The sequence below is a fragment of the Chlamydomonas reinhardtii genome, chromosome 14 (genome assembly GCF_000002595.2).
Source record: "Chlamydomonas reinhardtii strain CC-503 cw92 mt+ chromosome 14, whole genome shotgun sequence".
In the NCBI taxonomy this organism is placed as follows: domain Eukaryota; kingdom Viridiplantae; phylum Chlorophyta; class Chlorophyceae; order Chlamydomonadales; family Chlamydomonadaceae; genus Chlamydomonas; species Chlamydomonas reinhardtii.
In genome coordinates, this window is record NC_057017.1 from 1,689,335 (window position 1) to 1,710,503 (window position 21,169).

The 21,169-nt window shown below is 65.4% G+C and overlaps 2 protein-coding genes across 2 annotated transcripts in view; both read right to left on the minus strand.

Moving 5' to 3' along the window:
• The window catches only part of CHLRE_14g619350v5 (uncharacterized protein), a 6,537-nt gene extending 3,453 nt beyond the window's left edge, over positions 1-3,084 (minus strand). The window contains exons 1-7 of the mRNA XM_043070151.1: positions 2,866-3,084; positions 2,642-2,752; positions 2,370-2,536; positions 1,609-2,147; positions 1,184-1,307; positions 633-906; positions 314-388 (exon numbers count right to left, since the gene is read on the minus strand). Coding sequence (XP_042916824.1) covers positions 314-388; positions 633-906; positions 1,184-1,307; positions 1,609-2,147; positions 2,370-2,536; positions 2,642-2,752; positions 2,866-2,962 — 1,387 coding nt within the window. The 5' untranslated portion in view covers positions 2,963-3,084. The remainder of the gene's footprint in view (positions 1-313; positions 389-632; positions 907-1,183; positions 1,308-1,608; positions 2,148-2,369; positions 2,537-2,641; positions 2,753-2,865) is intronic.
• A 1,915-nt stretch (positions 3,085-4,999) lies between these two features.
• CHLRE_14g619400v5 (uncharacterized protein) lies at positions 5,000-21,134 on the minus strand. The gene is made up of 20 exons (XM_043070152.1): positions 20,644-21,134; positions 19,354-20,533; positions 17,249-19,224; positions 16,861-16,995; positions 16,249-16,464; positions 15,230-15,859; positions 14,589-14,720; positions 14,282-14,365; positions 13,833-13,995; positions 10,109-13,560; positions 9,760-9,861; positions 9,084-9,232; positions 8,665-8,851; positions 8,213-8,373; positions 7,884-7,967; positions 7,472-7,634; positions 7,085-7,162; positions 6,650-6,820; positions 6,256-6,419; positions 5,000-6,033 (listed from the first exon to the last, which is right to left on the minus strand). Exons 2-20 carry the CDS (start codon positions 20,474-20,476, stop codon positions 5,616-5,618), a joined length of 9,588 nt encoding a protein of 3,195 aa, XP_042916825.1. The 5' UTR covers positions 20,477-20,533; positions 20,644-21,134; the 3' UTR covers positions 5,000-5,615.
• Between the last annotated feature and the right edge of the window lie 35 nt (positions 21,135-21,169).

Genomic DNA, 21,169 nt, shown 5'->3' on the forward strand with positions numbered 1-21,169 from the left:
GTGTGGTAGGCGGCTGCGTGGGTGCGCGCGAGGGATGGAGTGCACGTGTTCAGCAGTAGGGGACTTGGTAGGTGGAGAATAGCTTGTCCTTACTCGCTGCATGGCGTGGCGTGCAGCCGAGGGCTTTTGGGGGCAGCCGCCGCCCCCAGACACCGCCCTGCCAGCCCGCTTCCCCCTGCCAGCCCTCCCTTCCTGCCCTCCCTGGCCGGGCCCCCCCCCCCAAACCTGCAGCCCACCCTCCCCCCCCATCTGCCTGCCCCCCCCCCCCCCCCACACACACACACCACCTGCAGCCCTCCCTGCCTGCCCTCACCGCTGAGTGCCAAGTAGTCGGCCGCCGCCACCGGCCGCCCGCACAGCTCGCCGAACGAGAACATGCAGGCCTTGCCTGTGGTAGGTGCACCATGCAGCGGTCAGTCCTTGTTGGTGCTGGTTGTTGGTGTTTGTGTTTGTGTGGCGAGGCGCGAGCGGAGCAAGGTCACCTCTCGTACCGGCATAGAGCCAACGAACGGCCCCGACCCAAACACAACAAGCCACACGCCCCGCCAGCCCCCAACGCAGCCGCAACCTCTCCCCCTGCCCCAAACACCCCGCAGCCCTCAGCCCCCATCCCCACACAGCCCCGCTCTCACCCGCCGCCAGCGGCACCTCCAGGTGTCGCCCCATGGCCACCTCAATCCGCGCGGGGGCGGTTGGCGCCGCCGCCGTCAGTTCCTTGAACCGCGCCGCCAGCTGCTCCTCCTCGGCCGCCGCCACCGCCGCCGTCTCGGCGCAGGGGGCGGCGGCTGCGGCGGCGCCTGACGCCATGGCGGCGGCGGTGGGCTGCACGAAGTAGAGCCCCCGCTGGTGCTGGGCCAGCCGGCGGTAGTCGGTGCCGCTGGCCATGTCGTGTGCGCGGCACTGGTTCTGTGGGCGGCGGGCGGTGTTGGAAGAGGGGTTCCAGGCGTGACGCGTTGCGTTAGCCAAGGTGAAGAGGGGGGCGGATGGCAAGGGAGGGATTCGAGGGATTGGACGACCATTCCGAGGCCTTCGCAGTCACGGTCGTTAGGCTCGGGGAAGGCGTCCTCTTGGCCCCTGTTTCGCATGCCCCTACGCCTTGCACGGACAGCTACTCGCCCCCTACACAGCACCCACCAATCCCCCACGTTTCTCCCCCCACCCACACACACGCAAGTCAACCCACCTTGAGCCTGTGAATGAAGGGCATGAACAGGTTGCGCTGCAGGCCGCCCTTGTACAGGTCATCGGGTGGGCGGTTGGACGTGGCCACCAGCACCACACCCCGCTCCCACAGCCGACCGAACAGCCTACATGTGGGAGTGCAACGGCGGCGGAGCGTGTCAGAGGCGCGACGCGTGGCGGAGACAGGAGGGAGGTTGCCAAGGCCGGGGGTAGTTTCGCAGTGCTTCAGACGTCAGTGGCCGCATCGCCTCGGTCCTTTGTCCCTCATCAACCCTCAATCCTAACGCACACAAAAACAACCCCTACCCAACACGCACACAACTCCTGTTTGCTTGCGCATTCCCATGCACGCTGTCCACCCTTTTTGGTGCTTCCCTGCCACACGCCTGCCCAGTGCCCACAGCCCCTCCTTCAGCCGCGCCCCACCTGTTCAGAATCATGGCGTCCGCCACGTCCGTCACAAACAGCTCGTCCAGCGCCAGTACCCGGCAGCGCGCCGCGATGCCGTCCGCCACCGCCAGCAACGGGTCCGCCTCGCGACTGTGCTTGCGCAGTGCCGCGTGCACCTCCAGCATGAAATCATGGAAGTGGGTGCGCAGCACACGGAAGTGCGCCGGCGCCGTGTGCACGAACACGTCCATCAGCATCGTCTTGCCGCAACCCACGCCGCCGTACATGTACAGCCCGCGCACCGCCGGCAGCGCGTCCGCCGCCGACTTGCCCTCGCGCCCTAGCGACAGCGAGTGCGCGCCCTTTCCGTTGGCGCCGTTAGCACCGTTGCCGTTGCCGCTGTTGAAGAGGCTGGTGAACCAGCCGCCGGTGGTGCTGGCGGCGGCGGGCTTGGCGTCCTCGCCCACGTGGTCCACGATGGTGAGGCCCGAGGGGCGGCGGCGGGGCTTGTGGCGGGTGGGCGGGTTGGCCAGCGCGTGGTCGGCGCCCGCCTTTTGCAGGTCGTCGTACAGCTCCTGTGTGGGTTTTGTTTGGTGGTTGTGTACGACGTGTCAGGATTTAGCGGGTCGAGTGTAGCCCTAGAGGCGCAGCCGCGCTACACACGGTGCCCGCACCTGCACCGCATACCCCGCACCGCATGCCCCGGTCAGCATGGAGCAGGGTCCGAGGGACGGGTCCCGTCCATGCTGTCCGTTGCTAGCTAGCTAGCAAGCAGTAGGCGCAATCACAGCAATTACCTGCAGCATCTGGATGGTCAGGCGCTGTCGGGGGTCGGGCCGGTACTGGCCCGTAGAGAGCCCTGCCTCGTATTTGGCGAGCGGGCCGCCCGTCTCCGCGGGCACCGGGGGCTGGTGGTGCTTGCGGTGCAGCTCCGTGTGGCCGACGAGCAGGTTGTAATCGTCATCTGTTGATAATGTTGATGTATGTCATGTTCAGGCTGCTAGAGGTGTACAGTGGTCGCGTGGGCTTGCACGCGTGTCATCGTCGGCGAGGGACCCCATCGACTTACCAAGGTCGAGAGCCCCGGCCGGCTTGGTGAGTGGGACAGCCGCTGAGCTGTACCGTTGCCCCAAAGGCCGCGTCAGAGCCGAGAGCTGTGCGCGAGAAGCTTGATGCAGACCTGCACGTAGGATAACCGTTTGAGCTTTCAGAGGGTGCTTCCCAAACCCAGTGTACTAGGCAATCGAAGACAGCTGAATAAGGTCGGGAGACTTGTCTTGACGTCAGCCTCACCCGCCGGCGAGCTTCGCAAGCTCTCGCTCACGGCCGGAGTCGCTTCCGCCGCTTCAGCCCTAAGGAGGCGCAGCGAGCTTATCGCAGCCCTCCTCATGATAATGCTACCTCAAAATGAAAATCAGACGCCTCAGTCTCTGTAGCGAGTTTTCGCAATTCCAGCAAAGACTAGTCACCAGGGTTTTTTAGATGTATTGTTATAAGCTATATGCCAACGTGTGATTGTCTAGGTATACCGGGCAAGCACTAGAGCGGGGCTGGCTTTGATTTGGTCAGCCGCAGGGCCATCTTCGGACGAGCGTAAACGAGCTCACCAGCCGATCCTAGCGGAAGAGCGCCTTACCATATACACACCCAAGCAGTGAGAACCCGGGTCTGGGCCCAGATGGCTGAGGTCACGCGAACACGTTGGCACGCCAGCCTAACCCTTTGACTGCCCCGCTGGTCCACTTTCCCCCGACATCTCCCATGCATACCCTGACACTCCAGGACACCTTCCCCGCACACCAGGACGCCCCAACAGATCGCCCCATGTTCCACTGCTACAGCTGTGCACCTGAGCTGCACCTGTTGTTTAGGGAACCATTTCAGGCGACCACTCCAAGTAGCGCTAAGAGCAGTCGGCCGCGGGCAGCCCAGTCACGCTGACCTCCACTTGGCATGCGGCATGCCCTGCAGACTGCAGGGCCGTTGCTGAGGGGCCAGGGCGCTCCATCACTCGGTAGGTTTCGTTGGCTGGAGGATCCTGCTATGCGGGATCAGGGGGAGGCAGCGCCGAACGGGTAGGTGGTCAGTTGGCGTCCCTCGGGCACTCGAGCAATGCCAGCTCGAGGCTGAACCAATTTTGGGAACATGTTCTTGACAGCCGTGGTGGAGCTCCAGCATATGATCACGACGCAAGGGCGACAAATGTCACGCACGTACAGGCAAGGGCACACGATCCCTACAAGAAGTTCAATCCATGCACTTTGTAGGTGTTTGGCTTCAAAAGCGCCGCTCTAGCCACCAGCGCGTGTTTGGGTTCACCTGCTGCTCGAGGAGCCGCAGACATGCCGCGACTGTCCATGGGCAACACTCTGCTCGCTGTCGCCGGCTTCCATCACCCCTCCGCACGCTGTCATAGACTGAAAGGATTCCAAAAGCGATCGACCGGGGCCAGGGCGCGCTGGAGCGAGCGTCCGGCCCGATGTGTGGCGAACAGAAATGTGTCTGTGCCTTGCATAATGGTTCCGCGCCGAGGCTGAGGAAGGCGCCGTATTTGCGGTTGTGTCTTGTGCACCTATAACAGACGCAAGGAAGCCTCGGTCTGCTCCCGCCGCGCGCGGGTCTCCTCTTTTCCCTAGCATTTCAGCGCGTTAATTGGTCGCGTATGAGGATGTTTGTGGCATGTGTGATAGATCTTTACTACGCTGCGTAATGCTACTGTAGAGAAATCAAAAGGACACGGGGTTCCCAGTGGGCGGGATGGTGTTCGCCGTCAAGTGCCGTCAAAGTGTTAACTCAACGCATAAGTGCTGGCATCCAGCAGTCACCGCTCCCCAGGACAGCGGCCCAAGCCCATTAAAAGGCTCCTTTAGAGTACACGCGATTCGAAGGCTAGAAGGAAACCCCCGCGCTCGAGAAGTGTGATCATTGCGGAAAAGTGGGGTCGAGTTGGCCGTTCGAGTTCAGCCTTTTCATCCCTGTCGCCCGCCCCCTACCGCGCGCTTCCTGTCGATTGTCACGGCTATCCTTGGACGATTATGGAGGCATGAAAACGAGGCGTCGTGCCTGCAGGAGGCATGTGGTGACATGGGGCTTGCACGAGGCCGCCGCAGTGACAAGGCTACACGGCTGGTGAGCGAGGCCCCAGCCAACTAGCGCTGTCAATGTGCGCCGGAGTTTCCATACCGTATCCAGTTGGCTCTATCGCAAGTCAACCTGTTCCCCTGTTACCAAACCCCCACGTTGCCTGGTGCATCCTGTTGCATCCCTGTTGCGGAACTGCGGACGTCGCTGGGCTGCGCAAAACACAACGAAAGTCGAAAGCCATCAGGAACAAGCCCTCCCCTGAACAGACCCGTATGTGGGCGGGCCAGCGGGAACTTAGGGATGGAGCCATGGAGGCTCCGCAATTTCCGCATCGCTCCAGAGTTCGATACGTTCATACATTACATGGACATAAGGACGAGGCGTGCTTCATCTACCACCACACCACCGGCAGAGCCGTTCCCTGCAGGCTGCAGGCTCACCACGGTTGCCTGCCGCACTTGGTCGCTTGGCCCAGACTACATACAATGGCCAGAAACTGGATCGCAACTAATAATCAACATGTCAACAGAACGCAACGACCTGGGCGGGGAGCCAGCATCCCTCGGCAGCAGAGCCACGCACGCGCCCGGAACTGCCTGTGCTGCCATCAGGACGGACCCTTGGTTGGAAATTGGAATAGACAATCCCCACTCCACCCCGCTTCTCAGCTTGGTGGCAAAGCCCCCAGCGAGGACACACCCCACGCAAAAATAAGCACACAACAATTACTATGTATCATCTGCACACACGCGGTCGTACAACTCCTTTGGATCAACCCTCTCTACAACCCTCAGGGCACGAAGAATAAAGCCGTCGATATGTAGAATGGCGTCTCGTCTCCGAGGTCGCAATGAAAGCTTCAGTGCCTGGCACGCCACGCGGGCGCGCTTCAACAAGCTCTGTACCGCAATGTCGTTGGTCTCATTCCGAAAGGCTCACGCGCTTCTGTACCTAGCTCCCTAATGCCGCTTGTTCCCACAGCGCGCAGCAGCGCCCACGTCCAAGCCCTCCTCCTCCAGCTCCATCGCCACCTCTGGCTGACGGCCCAACACCGCCTCCCCGCCGCCCCCACCAGCACGGCGGCCGCCGTCCCCATCCGCCGCCGCCACCGCCTCCAGCTCCTTCCGCACGCGGCCGTCCGCCGCCGCCGCGCTGTCGCGGTCCTTCACCGCTGCCCCTCCGCCCGAAGCGCCCTTGCCGAGACCGCCCGACTCGTAGCCGCGGCTGCCTCGCTCCGTCTGCTTGCCGTTGTGGGGCTCCGCCCCGCTCTGACCCTGCGCCTCCGCACCGGTTCCATCGACCTCCAGCGCGTTCTTGTGGTTCTTGCCCTCGCCGTCCACTGGGTCCAGCGACTTGGCGCTGTCGGCCTTCCCGCGGCTGCGTACATTGTGTGCAAAGCAGCAGAAGAAGAATTACTCAACACCGTTTTTAAAAAGTGTTGTGCGCGCGCGTGTTGAGGAGCGGTAGCATTTAAGAGCGACGCGTTGCGTGCAGGAAACGCGCACAGGCGCACGACCACCAATCAACGCGAGCGGCGGGCACCCCAAAGTAAGCCACACCGCCACCTCCCCCCGTCACCTTCCCGCCGCTATCACGCACCTGCTGCCCGTGAGCGCCCGGAGGGGCAGCTGCGCCAGCTGCTGGCGCATGGTGCTGCTGGTGTGCCTGAGCTGCGCCTGGACGGAGCGGAAGCGCTGCGCGAAGGTGACGGCGCGCGTGAGCAGCGCGGCGGTGCGGCGCCCGTACTTGCGCCGCAGCGACGCCTGGAGGGGGCGAGGCAAGAGGCCGCGAAGCAGAGATCAGGAGGTTGCATTGGAGATTGGAAATTGGCCGCTGTGATACAGCGACATGTGGGTCGTCCACACATAAATCGCCTTGTAACTAACCGGCGCCAGTCCCATCGCACAGTCACTGCGACGCATCTACGTAGGCGGCAGATTGGTGTTGCCGCATACACGCGCCCGGCGGCGACAGCACTGGTTCGATTTCGTACCTGGATCTCGCCTGCTTCCATCTCGTACACTCGGCGGCGGTCCAGCCCCATCTTGTCCAGCTGCTTGTCCCAGCTTGTGCGCGTGATGAAGTACACAAACACCGCCAGCATGACCGCGTTCAGCAACACGATTACAATTTCCAGAGCCACACGCGAAGCCTGGCTGATGTCCTGTGGGATGCAGATAGGTGTTGCGGTACAGGTATAGGTATAGGTAGCTTTGCAGGGCGGCGGTATTTTGGGAGAGGCATGTTGAGAGAGGCAGGATAGGGGCGGCAGTGGTGTTGGGAGGGGTGGGTGGGCGGGTCGGGAGTGTGTTGGCGACAGCCGGGCGGAACGTGGTGGGGTGTACCGGTTGGAGCGCCGCTGGGACAGGAAGTGCGTGCCAGGTGCTGGGCGGAGTGCGTGTGCACACGGCGGGGGGGGGGAGCTCACCGGCGAGATGTAGTAGAGGTTGAGGTAGATGGTGATCATGATCACAACCAGCGACGTCTCCTCCAACCGGTTCATGGTCTGGCGGGGCACGTGAGGCGGTTGTGGTGGTTGTGGTGGTTGTGGTGGTTCAGGGTTTGGCAAGGAAGGGCGGCAAGTACGGCACGCATGTACACGGTTTGAACAGCAGCCCTATGCGGCTGCTTCATGCCTGAACGGTACAAGATGCGCCCCGCTGCAACCGCCTCCCTCCCTCCCCTCAATCCCCCCTCCCCGCCCCTGCCTGTGCTCCGCTAGCTCGGATTGGTTTGGTTCAGCTCGGGCTGGAATCACCCCCCCCCCTCCCGCACAACCACACACACATACACACACATGCGCACACACTCTCACCGGCGTCTTGAAGGGCTGCACGCACAGCTGCAGCACCAGTGCGCCCGCCACCACCGCGATGACCACCAGCATCTGCACCGCCACGCCCTTGTGCGCCAGCAGCACCACCACCACCGCCACACACAGCTGGCGGAGCATGATGATGCTCTCCCAGTACAGGTACCTGCCAGGGTAGGGAGGGAAGGGGGGTGCATGGATACGGTACATGCGGTGTGTAGGTGTGCGGACGATCCCGGCAAAAGACATGCTTGCCTTACAGCGCTGCCCCGCCTCCTCCTCCTCCTCTCCTCCCTCCCTCCCTCCCTCCCTCCCTCCCTCCCTCCCCTTTTCCTCCAGCTCCCCCGTCTCACTTGAGCAGGTACAGCTCCCCCCTCCCCCCCTCCCTCCTCCTCCTCCTCGCCCCCTCCCTCACTTGAGCAGGTACAGCTCCCTGTAGCTGCTGTACACCACCAGGCTGAAGTCGCTGAAGTCCAACTGCTGGTCGCGGCGGCCAGCCCTGCAGCGGAGGCGGCGGAGGCGCGGCAGGGGCAGCGGCGGTTCAGTGGCGGCGCGTATGGAAGCAGTGTGAGTCGTTGTTGTACTAGCAGTAGGGTGCACAGGAGAGGCGATACCGTAACCCCCATCCCCACCACATGCGACATGTTCATTGGGCTTGGGCACAACCCCATCACCCCCCATATGTCCTCCACCTCTTTCCTCCCTCCTCCTTCCCTCCTCTACCTCCTCCGCCCTCCTGCTCACCTGTCGTACAGCCACAGCGCCACGCCCAGCGGCCAGCCCACCGCCAGCAGCAGCAGCCCCGTCACGCCCAGCCCCATGGCCAGCGCCAGGTGCTGCCCCACGTAGCAGCGGACGTCGTAGTCCAGCGTCCAGTACTTGCCCGCGTGCAGCCCGGCAGCCACCTGCGCGTTTGTAAGAGCGTGGCAGGTGTGTGTCAAACCTCCCAGACCCCAGCCAATGGGAGAGCGAGGAAAAATATGGCTGAATCACATGTCGTTGGCGTGCGATTTACAAGTGTTTGTTACGGTAGAGCAAATTAAAAGAGGCCCAGTGCATGCCATACCACCGTGTCCCAGACCCAGCACCGGCCCAATGCCAGCAGAGAGGCCGGATGCTGCTCATTCTCATTTCCAAAACACCGCCACCTCTGCCACCCTCAACCACCACCACCTCCGCCCCGCAGCCGCCCTCACCGCCAGTGCGTTGTCCGTATAGCCGTCATCCACACTGACGCAGCTGAAGATGGACAGCAGCGCCCGCACGGTGTTGGGGTAGAAGTAGAACATGACGGTGGCGAAGGACATGAGCAGCCGCGGCGGCAGGTAGCGCAGCGCCACGCCTCGCAGCGTGGGCACGTCGGCGGCGCGCAGCGCGGCGCGCCTGCGAGTGTGCAGACGTGCGGACAAAGGGCTCGGTTGGTAAAACCCACACAGGGTTTGGTTGCAGAATCCGTGGTTGGAAAACAGGAAGGAAGAAGCTACAAGCTGCCCCCAGAGATCCCTTTGCACAAAGCAACACACAGACACGGGCCCACAGCCACACACACAGAGACACACACAGAGACACACACACAGACACACACACACACACACGCGCGCGGCCTCTCACGCACCTCTCCTGGCGGTACACGGGCAGCATGAGGCCGACCCACACCAGGCCCACGATTACGGACACGTACAGCGGCGCCAGGGCGGCCAGGATGATGCGCTGCATGGCCTTGGGCACACCCGTCGCGTCCGGCAGGCTGCAGTCCAGTGACACCTAAAGAGGAGCAGCAGCGCGGGGGGGGGGTCCATTCATGATAAGTTCAGGTAGACAATCTTGGGGAATAGCAATGGGGGTGGTTTGAACACCCCAGCCCAAAGCAAACCAAACCAAGCCAAATTAGTGGAGCACAGGCAGAGGCGACAGCGGGCATGGGCGGGGGAGGACAAGGGTGTGTGAGGGCGCTGGTGAGGATTGGAAGTGTGCCGGGTGGTGCAGCAGGAGAAGCGGCAGTGACGCGGGGTTGTGTGGTGGCCCCATGCGTGCCCCGTGCTACCATGCATGGCTCCATGCCGCACGCTGTCCCCAGTTGCAAGTAGCACCTGCGTCTCCACCTTCGGGCCCAGCTTGTTGGACTCGGGCATTCTATCCCCCCCCTGCTCCACGACGCCTCGGCCCCCTCCCATATTATCATCGCTTGCAAATAACGCCTCTGCCTGTGCTCCGCTAGTTTGGCTTGGTTTGGTTTGGTTTGGGCTGGTATCTACAAGCCCCCCTCCCGTCCCTCCCGACCCCGCTCTCACCAGGCTGCCGGGTATGGCTGTGATCTGGTCGTAGAAGCGCATGTAGCCCAGCAGCGCACGAGGCAGGTTGGGGATGGGCACCGCGCGCGTCAGCGCCAGGATCTGTGGGGACCAGGGGAAATGATACGGTATGTGCATGTGTGAGTCTCGTAATGTGAGCGGGTAAGACACATGCGAGTGTCTCACGATGCGCTGGAGCAAGTCAGACCGGTGCAGGCGGAATTTTTAGATATCCATGGGTTGGTATCCCGTGTTACACAGGATGGTTGGGGACAAGAGTTGCATGTAGCCTACCCAGCACAAACCATTTCACCACCACCAGCAGGCAGAGGCGCACCCACCCACCCACCTGCACATAGCTGATGAAGATCTTGATCACCGCCGCGTCCTGCAGCGGCTTGGGCGCGGGGTTGGCGGCGATGGAGTTGACCACCTTGCCGCTTCCGCTGCCGCTGGGGTGCGGCGCGCTGTCACGGGGGTACCCGCCCGCCCCACCAATGTCCCTGAATTCGCCATAGCCTCCTGGGCCGCCACCGCCGCCGCCGGTGCCCGGGTAGTCCGGCGGCGGCATGCCACCGCCGCCACCTCCGCCGCTGATTCCAAAGGCCTGCATAGGCGCGTACTGCTGTTGCTGTTGCGTTTGCATTTGCTGTTGCTGCTGCGACATCGCTCCAGACCAGGGGCTGCCGCTGCTCATGCCGTAGTAGCAATAGTCATCATCCACACCAAACTCATCCACCACACCCGCGCCCTCCAGGCCCAGTCCGCGGATGATGCTGCCCGACAACGGCGCACCGCCGCCGCTGATGCCGCCCGGGCCGCTGGCGGCACCAGGGCCGGCGCTGCCAAGCCCAGCCGGGCCGAGCGGCAGCGGCCCGCGACTGCCGCTGGCGGCGCGGCTGGCGGCGGCGATCTCCGCGCTGTTCGGTCCGCCGCTTCCCGCGCCGCTGCTGACGCCGCCGGCGCTGAGCAGCGCCGACCCCGCCAGCCGCTTCCGGAGCACCGCACCCAGGCTGGTCACGGACCTGCGCCCGACGTTCAGGGCGGCCACCAGGCCGGCGGCGGTGCCGCTGACGCCGGCGGCGGCGGCGTTCTCCAGCACCAGGGCGCCTGGCGTCGGCGTCGGCTCCGCGCTGGGGTTGCCAGCGCCGCTGCCGCTGCGCGCGGCGCGGCCGACGCGGCGGGCGTCCTCGCGCGTGCGCCGACGCAACACCTCCGCCATAAAGGCGGACGGCATGCCCGTCGCCGACGCCATACGCGGCGACACGACCAGCGAGCCGCCGCCGCCGCTGCCGTGAGCCGGAATGAGCACTGGGGAGGCGCCGGCGGCGATGGGTCCGTAGGCGCCAGCCGCAAAGCGGCCGACAGGCGTGATGTACGGCGCCGGCGGCGGCGCGGGCGCCGCCGCCGCCGCCGCCATGCCGCTGCCGCTGGCGGCGCCGCCGCTGAAGGCCGCCGCCATGAGGTTCAGCAGGCTGCCGCGGCGGTTGGTGGCGAGGAAGCTGCCGGCGGCACGCGGTACGACATTAGTAATGACGTCGTTGCCGTCCCGGTCCACGCCGCCAAAGAAGGGGTGGCGGCGCACGCCGGCGGTGGCGGACGCCATGCGTGGCGACAGGAGCGCCTCCGCCATGCTGACGTGGGCGGCGGCGGCGCCGCCGCCGCCACCCAGGCCGGCAAAGCCGCCGCCGGCAGCCATGACTGGGGGGTAGAAAGGGCTGGCCACGCCGGCGCCAGCGCCCGGGCTTTGCGGGTAAGGGTGGGGGTAGCCGGGCGGCGGCATGCCGAAAGGCGAGCCGCAGGGGCCGTACACACCGGCGCTGGCGCGGCGCGCGCGGGCGGCGCGCGGCGCCGGCACGGCGGGGGGCGGCGGCGGAGCCGCCGGGTATGGGACGGAGGCGTGCGGCCGCAGGTACGGCGGCTCCGGACCGTAGCCTGCCTGGCCCTGGCCCTGCTGCGGCGCCGGATAGGACTGCGGCATCTGCTGCTGCTGCTGCTGCTGCTGCTGCTCCTCGTCCCCCTCGCCCTGCTGAGGGTGCTGGCGGTCCTTGCCGCCGCCGCCTTTGCCACCGTCGCCGCCATTCTTGCCATTGGGCTCGCCGTCGCCGCCGCCACGCTTGCGGCCCTTGAGTGCCGCCTGCGCCGCCTCAAGCGCGGTGGCGTGCCCGGGGCGGTCCTGTGCGGAATCGCGCGGATTTATGCCCTCGCCCTCGCCCCTGTCCTGCTGCTGCTCTGGATCCTGCTCTTGTTGCGCCTGTTGCTGCTCTTGCTCCGGGCCCGCTCCCTCCATCTCAGCCTCCCTGTGCTGCTGTGCTTGTGCCGGTGACGGCAGCTGCACTTGTAGCTGAGGCCGCGGCAAGCGCGCACAGCCCTCCCGGTCTTCGGCGACGCCATTGTGGCTGGGGCCGCGGGAGCGCGAGAGGCGGTGCATGGAGGGACCCGCCAGCGACGTCCGCCGGAGCTCGCCAGCCCCCTCCTGCTCGTGCTGGCTGCCAAGTGACACGCGGTACGTGAGCACGCCCCCGCTCGCGGCTCCTCCCGCTCCCGCGGCCATGCCCACGCCCGCTCCCGCACCCGCACCCGCCGACGGGGCGCCTGCAGACGGCGGGCCAGTGGAGAGCGCGGCCGCCGAGGGCGCGCCGACGGAAGGCGCAGCGGCGTACACCTGCGTTTCACGAGACCCATGCGAGCTGGTCAGCTGCTCCTCCTCGTCCACTGCCGCCAGCTCCTGCACCTCGCCGGCCGCGGTGGTCAGCTGCACCGCGGCCGACAACGGTGAGGGGTCCAGACCACCCTGGTTTGACACGCCACGGCTCGGCATCGTCAGAAGCCCCACCGCGGCCGCGGTCGCGGCCGAAGACGAGGCGGCACCGAAGGCGTAGCCGTCGGGGTCGGGGTCGGCTCCGCCGCCGGTGCTGAGCAGGGCAGTGGATCGGGCGCTGGCGACGGCGCCCGCGGCCGCGGCGGCCTGGTAGGAGGCGAAGGGGGAGAAATGGGGGCCGGCGGCGGCGGGCGGCGAGCTGCTGAGGGGCGCGCCGGAGGAGCTCGCGAGCGGGTTGGGGAACTGGCTGCCGCTGAAGTGCCGGCCGCCGCCGACTGCAGGCGAGATGCTTCCGGAGGTGCCAGTGCCGTAGCCGAGGGCGGCGGCGCCACCCCCCGTCGCGACGGGCAGGACGCTTGCGGACGCCTGGCTGCGGCGCAGGCTCCAGCCGCGCCCCGGCGGCAGTGGCGGCAGGCCCGGCCGCTCGGATATGACAGGCGCCGACGCCTGCGCTGCCAGCGGCTGCTGTGACTGCGACTGCGAGAGCTGCTGGGCTTGCAGCGATATGCGCTGGGCGGTGAGGTGCGGCTGCTGGTGCTGTTGGTGGTGGTGGTGCTGCTGCTGCGACATGGCGGAGTGCTGCATCTGCAGCTGCTGCTGCAGGCCGGCGTATGTGGTCATGTTGGTGGCGGAGAAGGCTCCCCCCGCGGGGGCAGCAGGCGCGCCCCAGCCGCTGTAGCTGTAGCTGGTGGGGTGGTTGCTACGCGTCACACGCAGCGCCGCACTGCCCGCAGCGGACAGAGCGGAGTGCGCGTGCGCGATGGGCACTGCCTGCTCGGACAGGTAGCCAGAGTCCTGGTAGGCGGCGGTGCTGCCGCGGCCGAACGGCCCGCTGGCACCGCCGCCGCCACCTCCTCCCAAGGCGCCGCCGGCGTTGTAGGGACCGCTGGCGGTGTGTTGGGAGCCGTCGTCGTGGAGGCCGCCGGCGCGGTAGGCCAGCCGCAGCTGCGCCAGGCCGCCGGCCAGATTGGCGGGCAGGGCTGTGAGGGGCCAGAACGGCATGGGAGGAAAATAAGAAGGGGGAAGAGGGGTCCGGATGGGCGTCAGCCTGGGTATGCACCCCTTTTGCCCCAGCGCTGCACGGCCGCGCACATCGCGCCCCGTCACGAACCCATGAGCATGGGCATGGGTTCGAGTCCATGTGGCCCCACTACCTCCCTTGAACACCCGCCGTCCATGCATGACACTGTCGTACCGTTCCCATGCAAAGGCCCCATTCAACCACAACCCAACCGCCAACGACGAGCCGCACCTCTGCCGTAGATGGGGCCCGCGGGCGGCTCCATGTCGGGCAGCTCGTCGTCATCCAGCACCGACATGAGCTGCGCGTCCACCACCGGGCGGCCCATGATGCGCATCTCGCCCATCACCTCCCACTTGCGTGTGTTGCGCGCGCGGTTGGCAGCGATCATGGACTGCGGAAGGAGCGACACGAAGGAACGAGGAGGGCGGGGTTTGCTTTAATGAGTCAGGGCATTGGGAGACGGGGGGAGGGGAGCCGCAGGGGTACAGGATGGGGCCATGAGCGGGATGGGCGCAGACGCAAGCGGGTAGGCAGGAACGGATCCCGCTGTGCAGCGAGGTGGCAGGCAAGGCGGTGTGGATGGACGGCGAGACAGCACGCCGGGGGATGTCATGCGGTAGGTCCTCTGCGTGTACGGTCCGCGTGCGCGGTACGGGGCCGCTGAAGGGCGGCCGCACCTGAGTCAGCAGCGAGCGGATGGTCCAGGCCAGGATGACCATGGTCAGCATGATGGCCAGTGTGTAGTACACGGCGTTGGCGGCCTGGGGGGCGAAACCGGGCGGAGTGGGGCAGCGTTGCGTGTGAGGCAAGGCGTGCATGCCACCAGCAGTACCGGAAAGCTGACAAAGGACATGCAGTGGACCGCAGCGCCTAGGGGCCGCCTTGGGCTAACCTACACAGCTAGGCAGAAAAGCAACGCGGCAGCTGCAGCGCGCATGCCTTATCTATCCGCAGCCAGGCACAGCCCGCGCACGTGCGCCTCACCGCGCTGGGGCACAGGCGGCAGGTGGCGGGCCCGGTGGAGCCGTAACCGACGTCGCAGCTGCCGCACAGCACGCCCACGTAGCCGGGCGCGCACAGGGCCGCGGTGTAGTTGGAGTACAGGACCGACACAGCCTGAGCCGGTGTGTTGTACCCGGGGGGGGGGGGGCGGGTTACATTCAATGATTAGCATTATGGAAATGGTAGACGCTACCCGGGGGGGTCACATCGAGCATGAGGAGGGGAGGACGTGCGTCAGGTAGGTATCTGCGAATGCTTTGCGTTGGACTGTGCCAGGCCACGCATGAAGCCACATGGGTGCCAACCAACGCGAGATGGCAACCCTTCCCATCCGGTCCTGCTGCCGCCACGCCACGCCGCACACACGCCACACCACGCCGCACACAGCCCTCCCCCTCCCCCCCTCCCGCTCGTTTTCGTTGGTTTTGGCTAGTTTAGGCTGGTATTTGCACACACACACACACACACACACATACACACACACCATCTGCATCGCAGACACTGTCCTACGCGTGATGTTTTCCTTGTGCTCTTTAACACACACACACACACACACACACACACACACACACACACACACACACACACACACACACACACACACACACACACCGTGGACGCACCTGCAGCAGCAGGCCGTAGTCGTCGTCATCGGCCGCGGGGCCGTACGCGCTGCTGCTGCTGCTGCTGCTGGCGTCACCGCCCGCCGCCGCCAGCAGCTCCCGCATGGCCGCCCGCAGCGCCAGCAGCGGCGCCGGCAGCAGCGGGCGCGCCTCCGCCGACCCCAGCTCTGCGCGCCAGCGCCGCACGTCGGCTGCAGACCGCGAGGCGCTGTGGGCCGAGTCTGTGTCCACACGAATGGCTACGGCACCCAAGGAGGACGAGGAGGAGGACGAGGGAAGCCCGGGTGAGCTGCTGTCGCGGCCACGTCCGCCCGACCCCAGCTCCAGGCTGGCCACGATGTCCCCGGCCAACCGCCTCAGCTCCTGATAGCGCTCCTGCAGTAGCACTCGCTGAGCGATGCTGCTACTGCCATTGCTGCTGCTGCTGCTGCTGCTACTGCTGCTGCCATCCGCGCTGCTGACCGCTCCTGAAGCAGCTGGAGAGGTGGTGGGGGTGGAGGTGGCGTTGGGCCGGGTGACGAGGGACTCCTGGATGGCTAGGGCCATTGCCATGACTCGCTGCTGTACGTCCGACAGCGCCTGTGTGCGGTTGTCGTAGGTGCAGGCGTCGCCGTTGGGGCAGTCCATCACCTGGGCACCAGGGAGGGAGGGAGGGGGCGAGAGGAGAGAGGGGACACGCGCGGGAGGTGAGGGTTGCCGGGCGCGTGGGAGGCGCAAATAGCTGCGGCCGGGAAAGTTAAATATTGTGTACATGGGACTGCACGCTCGTGCGACACGGGCTACTGTTTGGCCAGCAGCTGGTGGAAAAAGCTGGACTCATTTTGCCGGGCCCCGCCACAGCCACCGCCCTAGCCTTGCGCGACCCCCTGATCCAGCCTTCACCACCCTCACGCCGCCCCCCCCCCCCACACACACACACACGCAAACGCACACACACACACACACACACACACACACACACACACACACACACACACACACACACACACACAAACACATACACACATATACACACACACCTGCTCGCTGAAGAAGTTGGAGTGCCAGTAGCCGTCCTGCGGGATGATCATGCCCGGGAACTCGGGGTCGCTGCACAGCGCGGCCTGGGTGTCGCAGGCGTTGCACAGGTTGGCGGTGTGGTTGAAGTTGTAGTAGCCGGGCGAGCAGGCCAGACACTGGTCCAGCGTGGGGCTGAGGTACTCGCCAATGGTGCACGGCCGCACGTACAGCGACAGCTGCGGCGGTGGGGGCAGGGGAAACAAGGACGGGGCGGATGGGTATGACAGGCACGGGAGATACACATGGCGCAGTCGAAGAGACGGCTGGGTTGTGCCCAGCCCGCATGGGCTGGAGACGAGGGAACGGGCCCCGCCCGCACCGCACTGCTGCCGCCTCCAACCCGCATTGCCAGCCCATCGTCCCCATCACTGTCGCTGTCTTCCAATCCCATCCCACCCCACTCCAATCCTCGTTTCGCCACCTCCAAGTCCCTTCCAGCCCGGCCCCTCGTGTCCCAGGTCGTGGACCGGTGGGAGCTGCGACAGCAGCCGCTCCCGTTCCCCAATCCCCAATCCTCCCTCTTCCTTGCGGGATGGGCTCAGAGTTAACCCCAACCTCCCTTCCTCCCTCACCCCGCTGGCGGACAGCTGCCGGTACGCTGTCTCCGCCGCGAAGTCCACGTCATGCCATCCCGCCTGCGCGCGCAGCTTGAGGTCGTCGAACTCCGCCAGGCCGCCGTCGGCCGCCATGTAGGTCTGGCCGAACACCTGGGGGCGGAAGTACGGCGGGAATGTGTGTGAGGTGGGGCTGGGATGAAGCTGAGAGGTTGGTAGGGGTGGTAAACCGGTCAGGTTACAACCTTGCGCATGCCCACGCTATTGCTTGGCCAGCGAAGGCGCATCGCACCCCCGCAACGCTATGGCATTGGGTCACCGGCCGCCTTGCAACACCACCCCGCTGCGGCCGTGCCCGCTACCCGTCACCCTTCCTCTAGTCTCTTCCTCGAGCCCCACCCCTCACCTGCACGCTGACGGCGCGGATGACCACACTGCGGTTGCCGCCCGACATGCGCTGCCCGTAGTAGTCCAAGACCGACAGGTTGGCCTGAACAGGCGCCGAGGAGGTGTAGAAGTCCAGATAGTGCGGCGACGACACCAGGTCGAAGCCTGTTGAGGCAACGTCCGGGCCGTAGCCGCCGCCCTCCACGGCGTTGCCGCTCCAGCTGTCGCAGGCGCGCAGCTGCGCGTCGGGCAGCACGACTGGCGGCGCGCGGTGGTACTCGGCCGGCGGCGGGGGCAGCGGCGGCGAGGGCGGGTACGGCTGCGGCGGCGGCGAGGGCGGCGGCGGCGGGGAGGGGCTAGGCGGCGCCGTTGGCGTCAGCGGCGGCGGCTGGGTCGGCGGCGCTTCGGCGCCGCCAAGCCCGGGGTCCACAAACCCGCCGCCGTCGCTGCCGTCACCCGAGCCGTCGCCCAGCGGCGAGGGCGGCGGCGCCAGCTCTGCCGGCGCGGCGCAGGTCATGCTCAGCAGGCCCGGATACTCCCAGAACACACCTCCGCCGCCGCCGCCCAGCGCCACGTTGCGCTCCATTATTACGCCCTGCACGGACGCCACGTAGCAGCTGTCAGGCTTGCTGCAGCCCTCGCTCGCCGCCAGGTACAACCCGCCGCCGTCCACTGCGCTGTTGCCCACAAAGGCGCTGTCGGTGAGCGTCAGCGACGACTGCTCGCTGCCGATGATTGCGAGCGCGCCGCCGGCGCCCGGCTCCGTTGCCGCCGCCAGACTGGAGGCTGGCACGCCCAGCCGCGCCGCCACGGCTTGCGTGGCCGCCGCCGCATCGGCGCTGTTGTTGTAGAAGTCGGCGCGGACGGTGACGGCCAGGGCCGAGTAGGCGAGCACCGCGCCGCCGGAGGAGGCTGTGTTGTTGGCAAACAGCACTCCCTTGCGCCCGTACGTAAACCATTTGGGCTCCGGGTTCTCAAACACCCACACCGTGCTGTCCTGCGCGAAGACCGCCCCGCCGCTGAGCGCTGTGTTGTTGGCAAAGACGCTGCCGTACGACGCGGGTTCGGCGGCGGCGGTGAAGCCTTGCGGCGGGTAGAGCGTGGGGGCCGAGGCTGACGTGGCACGCGACACGGCTGCCAGCGTCGCGCGGGCAGTGCAGTCTGAGAGGTCCTGCTCACCCAGCATCGCTATGCGGGCCTGCAGCCGGGCGTAGATCGCGCCGCCCCTTATTGCCGCATTGCCGATGAAGGATGAGCAGGTTGTGGCAATGGTGCTGGTCTCGGCGAAAATGGCCCCACCCATGCCGCCGAGACCACTGTTGCCGCCCGTCGCGAGGCCGGCGGTGTTCTGCTCAAAGCTGTTCTTCGGCATCCAGGAGCTGGTTTCCGACGCCATGTTACTAATGAAGAAAGCGCCCCCGTTGGTGCCCGCGCTGTTGCGTTTTGCGGCTGTGAAGCTCACGAGCAGGTAACGAGAGGTCTGGATGTTGACGGCGCCACCCGCAGCGTGCGTGGCAGAGTTGCCAACCAGCACACAGCTCTCAAGCCGCATGCCGTTTGACACGTCGGCGGCGGCAATGGCGCCGCCGCCGCCCGTGCTGGGCGCAGTGATGGTCTCCGAGTCCTTGACGTTCAGCTGCACACGCGCTGTGTTGCTGGTGAAGTTACACTGCAGGAAGCCGCTAGGGTCGTCCTCACCCGAGAGCTGCTGCAACGCCACCGCCCCACCTGAGCCGCCAGCGTCATTGCTGTTGAAAGTGACATTTATGAGGGAGAGCTGTCCTGACTCCTGAATCGCCAGCGCGCCGCCATTTCTAAATGCGCTATTCCGCGTAAACGTGCCCCCGCCGAATGTGGTTAGCCCAGAGACGCCGCTGATGAAGAAAGCGCCGCCATCGCCGCCTTCAGCGGCGGTGCTCTCGCCAACACTATTGTTCCCGGCGGTTACGTTTGCAACCGCCAGAGAAGCGAGGGACTCAAAAATGGCCGCACCGCCTATGATGAAAGAGCACGGAACAGGTGTCATACGGCAAGGTCGCGCGCTACCAAAACATGGGAAAGGAGAGTGCCTAGCCCGCAGCGGGTTCACGCAACCGAACTGTTTATGTACACCGTAAAACTCACCGCTGAGTTCGGCAACGTTGTCAAAGAATGCGACGTCCGTGAGCGACACGGTCACCGCGTTGGTGATGTACAGGCCCCCGCCTCGACTGAGAGACGACTGCGTCCTGCCTTGAGCGTCTTTCTGCAGCTGGCGGGTGTTGCCCGTAAACGTTACCCCGCTGACGGTCACGTCCGCAGCTTGCTCTGATGCTGCGCCCTCAATCAGCAATCCACCGCCGGCAAGATTGCGCGCAATACTTCCTCCGGTGACGGTTACGGATGACAGGTAGGAGAAACTCGCGGCTGACGCCAACACGGTTGAGGTCTGGTCCTCCACGCGCAGGCCTGACACGCTCAGGCGGCCTGCAGTCGCAGCTGCGGCCAGGCGCGGCATGACCTGGTAGTAGGTCGTAATGAAGAGCGCCGCTGAGTTCTCAGCTGTGTTGTTCAGAATGGCCACATCCGTCAGGTCCACGGAGCTGGTGCGGCCCTCATCCTCCTCCACGCCGATGCAAACGCACGAACCAGCGCTGAGAAACCGCTGGCCGTCAACGCCATTCAAGCTGCAAGTGCTGCCCTCAACCGTCAAGCCAGTCGCTGTGATCTGGCGCAGGCCGACCAACAACAATGCGGACGCGCCGGACGTCTGGCGGGTGAAAGTGGCGCGTGTGAGCTCAATTGCGGTGACGGTTGCCTTATCGTTCACATCATCCACCCGCAAAACCGACATCCCGTGCGAGCTGCTGCTGTTGCTGAACGAGACGTCCGAAGCTCTAATCTGCACGATGGCCGGTCCTGCACTCTGAATGAGGTGCAGGAAGGCGGATGCGGGTACGGCTGTGCGGACGGCAATGCTGGCGGTGCGGAGGGAGGTCCAGCTGGCCGTGTTGTCTGTGAAGTCAACTCCTGAGAGCGTGACGGTTGCGGAGCCCATGGTCTGCAGCAGCATGCCTGACGCTACGGAGCCGTAGTTTCTCAGAAAGTTGCTGTCTGTCACAGAAACGCCGCAGGTGGCGGCGTCGTCCCCGGTGCACAGCACTCCCACCGGCGGCGTGGCATGTGCCAGGTCTGCTTGCGGTGCGCCTCCGTTCGCCGTAAAAGTGCAGCCGCTGATCATTAGAGACCCCTGGAGGTCCGCGGCCATGACAGCTGACGCTGTAAAAGCTACAGAGCGCGGCTGTGTTGGCCGCACCGGCGGGCCCTGCAGTTTCGGGGTGGAGAGGCCGTCGGAAAGGGACGTACGCGAATCCCACACCGCAAGCACTGAACCGGCACGCACACGCCCGGCCTGCCCGTTGAAGCCCCTCTTACTTGTGCCAGGTTACCAGCAAATGCCACATTTGAGAGAGTCCAGTTCACTGGCCTCTGCACCCCCGCGTCAATAGGACTTTGAAGGAGGACCGCGGGGCCGGTGCAGCCCTCAACTCGCACGTTCGCGAGCACGATGGTGGAAGCGTTGGACACCAGGACCGAGGCTCCATCCGTGCACTCGAGCACTGGCAGGTCATCTGGGTTGTTGCTAGGTATGCCCTCGAGCACCAGAGCGTCCAGGCCGCCAGAAGTCAGCGAGTCAGCGATGGAATACCGTCGACCAGGCACCAGCGCTACACGGACGCGCGTCTCATTCGCGGTTGAAGCAGACTTAATTTTGAGCACTATGTCCTCATAGGATTCTGCGACATCCGCGTCTTGTGCGCGTGCGAAACTGGGGCAACATGCGAGTAAAATTATAGCAAGTACTGTCTTTGACAGCCAAGGTGGCTTTCCCATCGTATACAGGCGCGTTTAAGCGAGCACATGACTATGAAGCATGTCAGGTTTAAGGTGTGAGGGACAG

Bases quoted from the DNA above. Each gene is read 5' to 3' on its own strand.
- CHLRE_14g619400v5 (XM_043070152.1), bottom strand. From the start codon at position 20,476: ATGGCCGCGGACCTCCAGGGGTCTCTAATGATCAGCGGCTGCACTTTT. The intron at 9,233-9,759 runs GTGAGAGCGGGG...GCTCCTCTTTAG, and splicing joins CAGCCATACCCGGCAGCCTG to GTGTCACTGGACTGCAGCCT. The intron at 6,420-6,649 runs GTACGAAATCGA...CGCCCCCTCCAG, and splicing joins TGGAAGCAGGCGAGATCCAG to GCGTCGCTGCGGCGCAAGTA.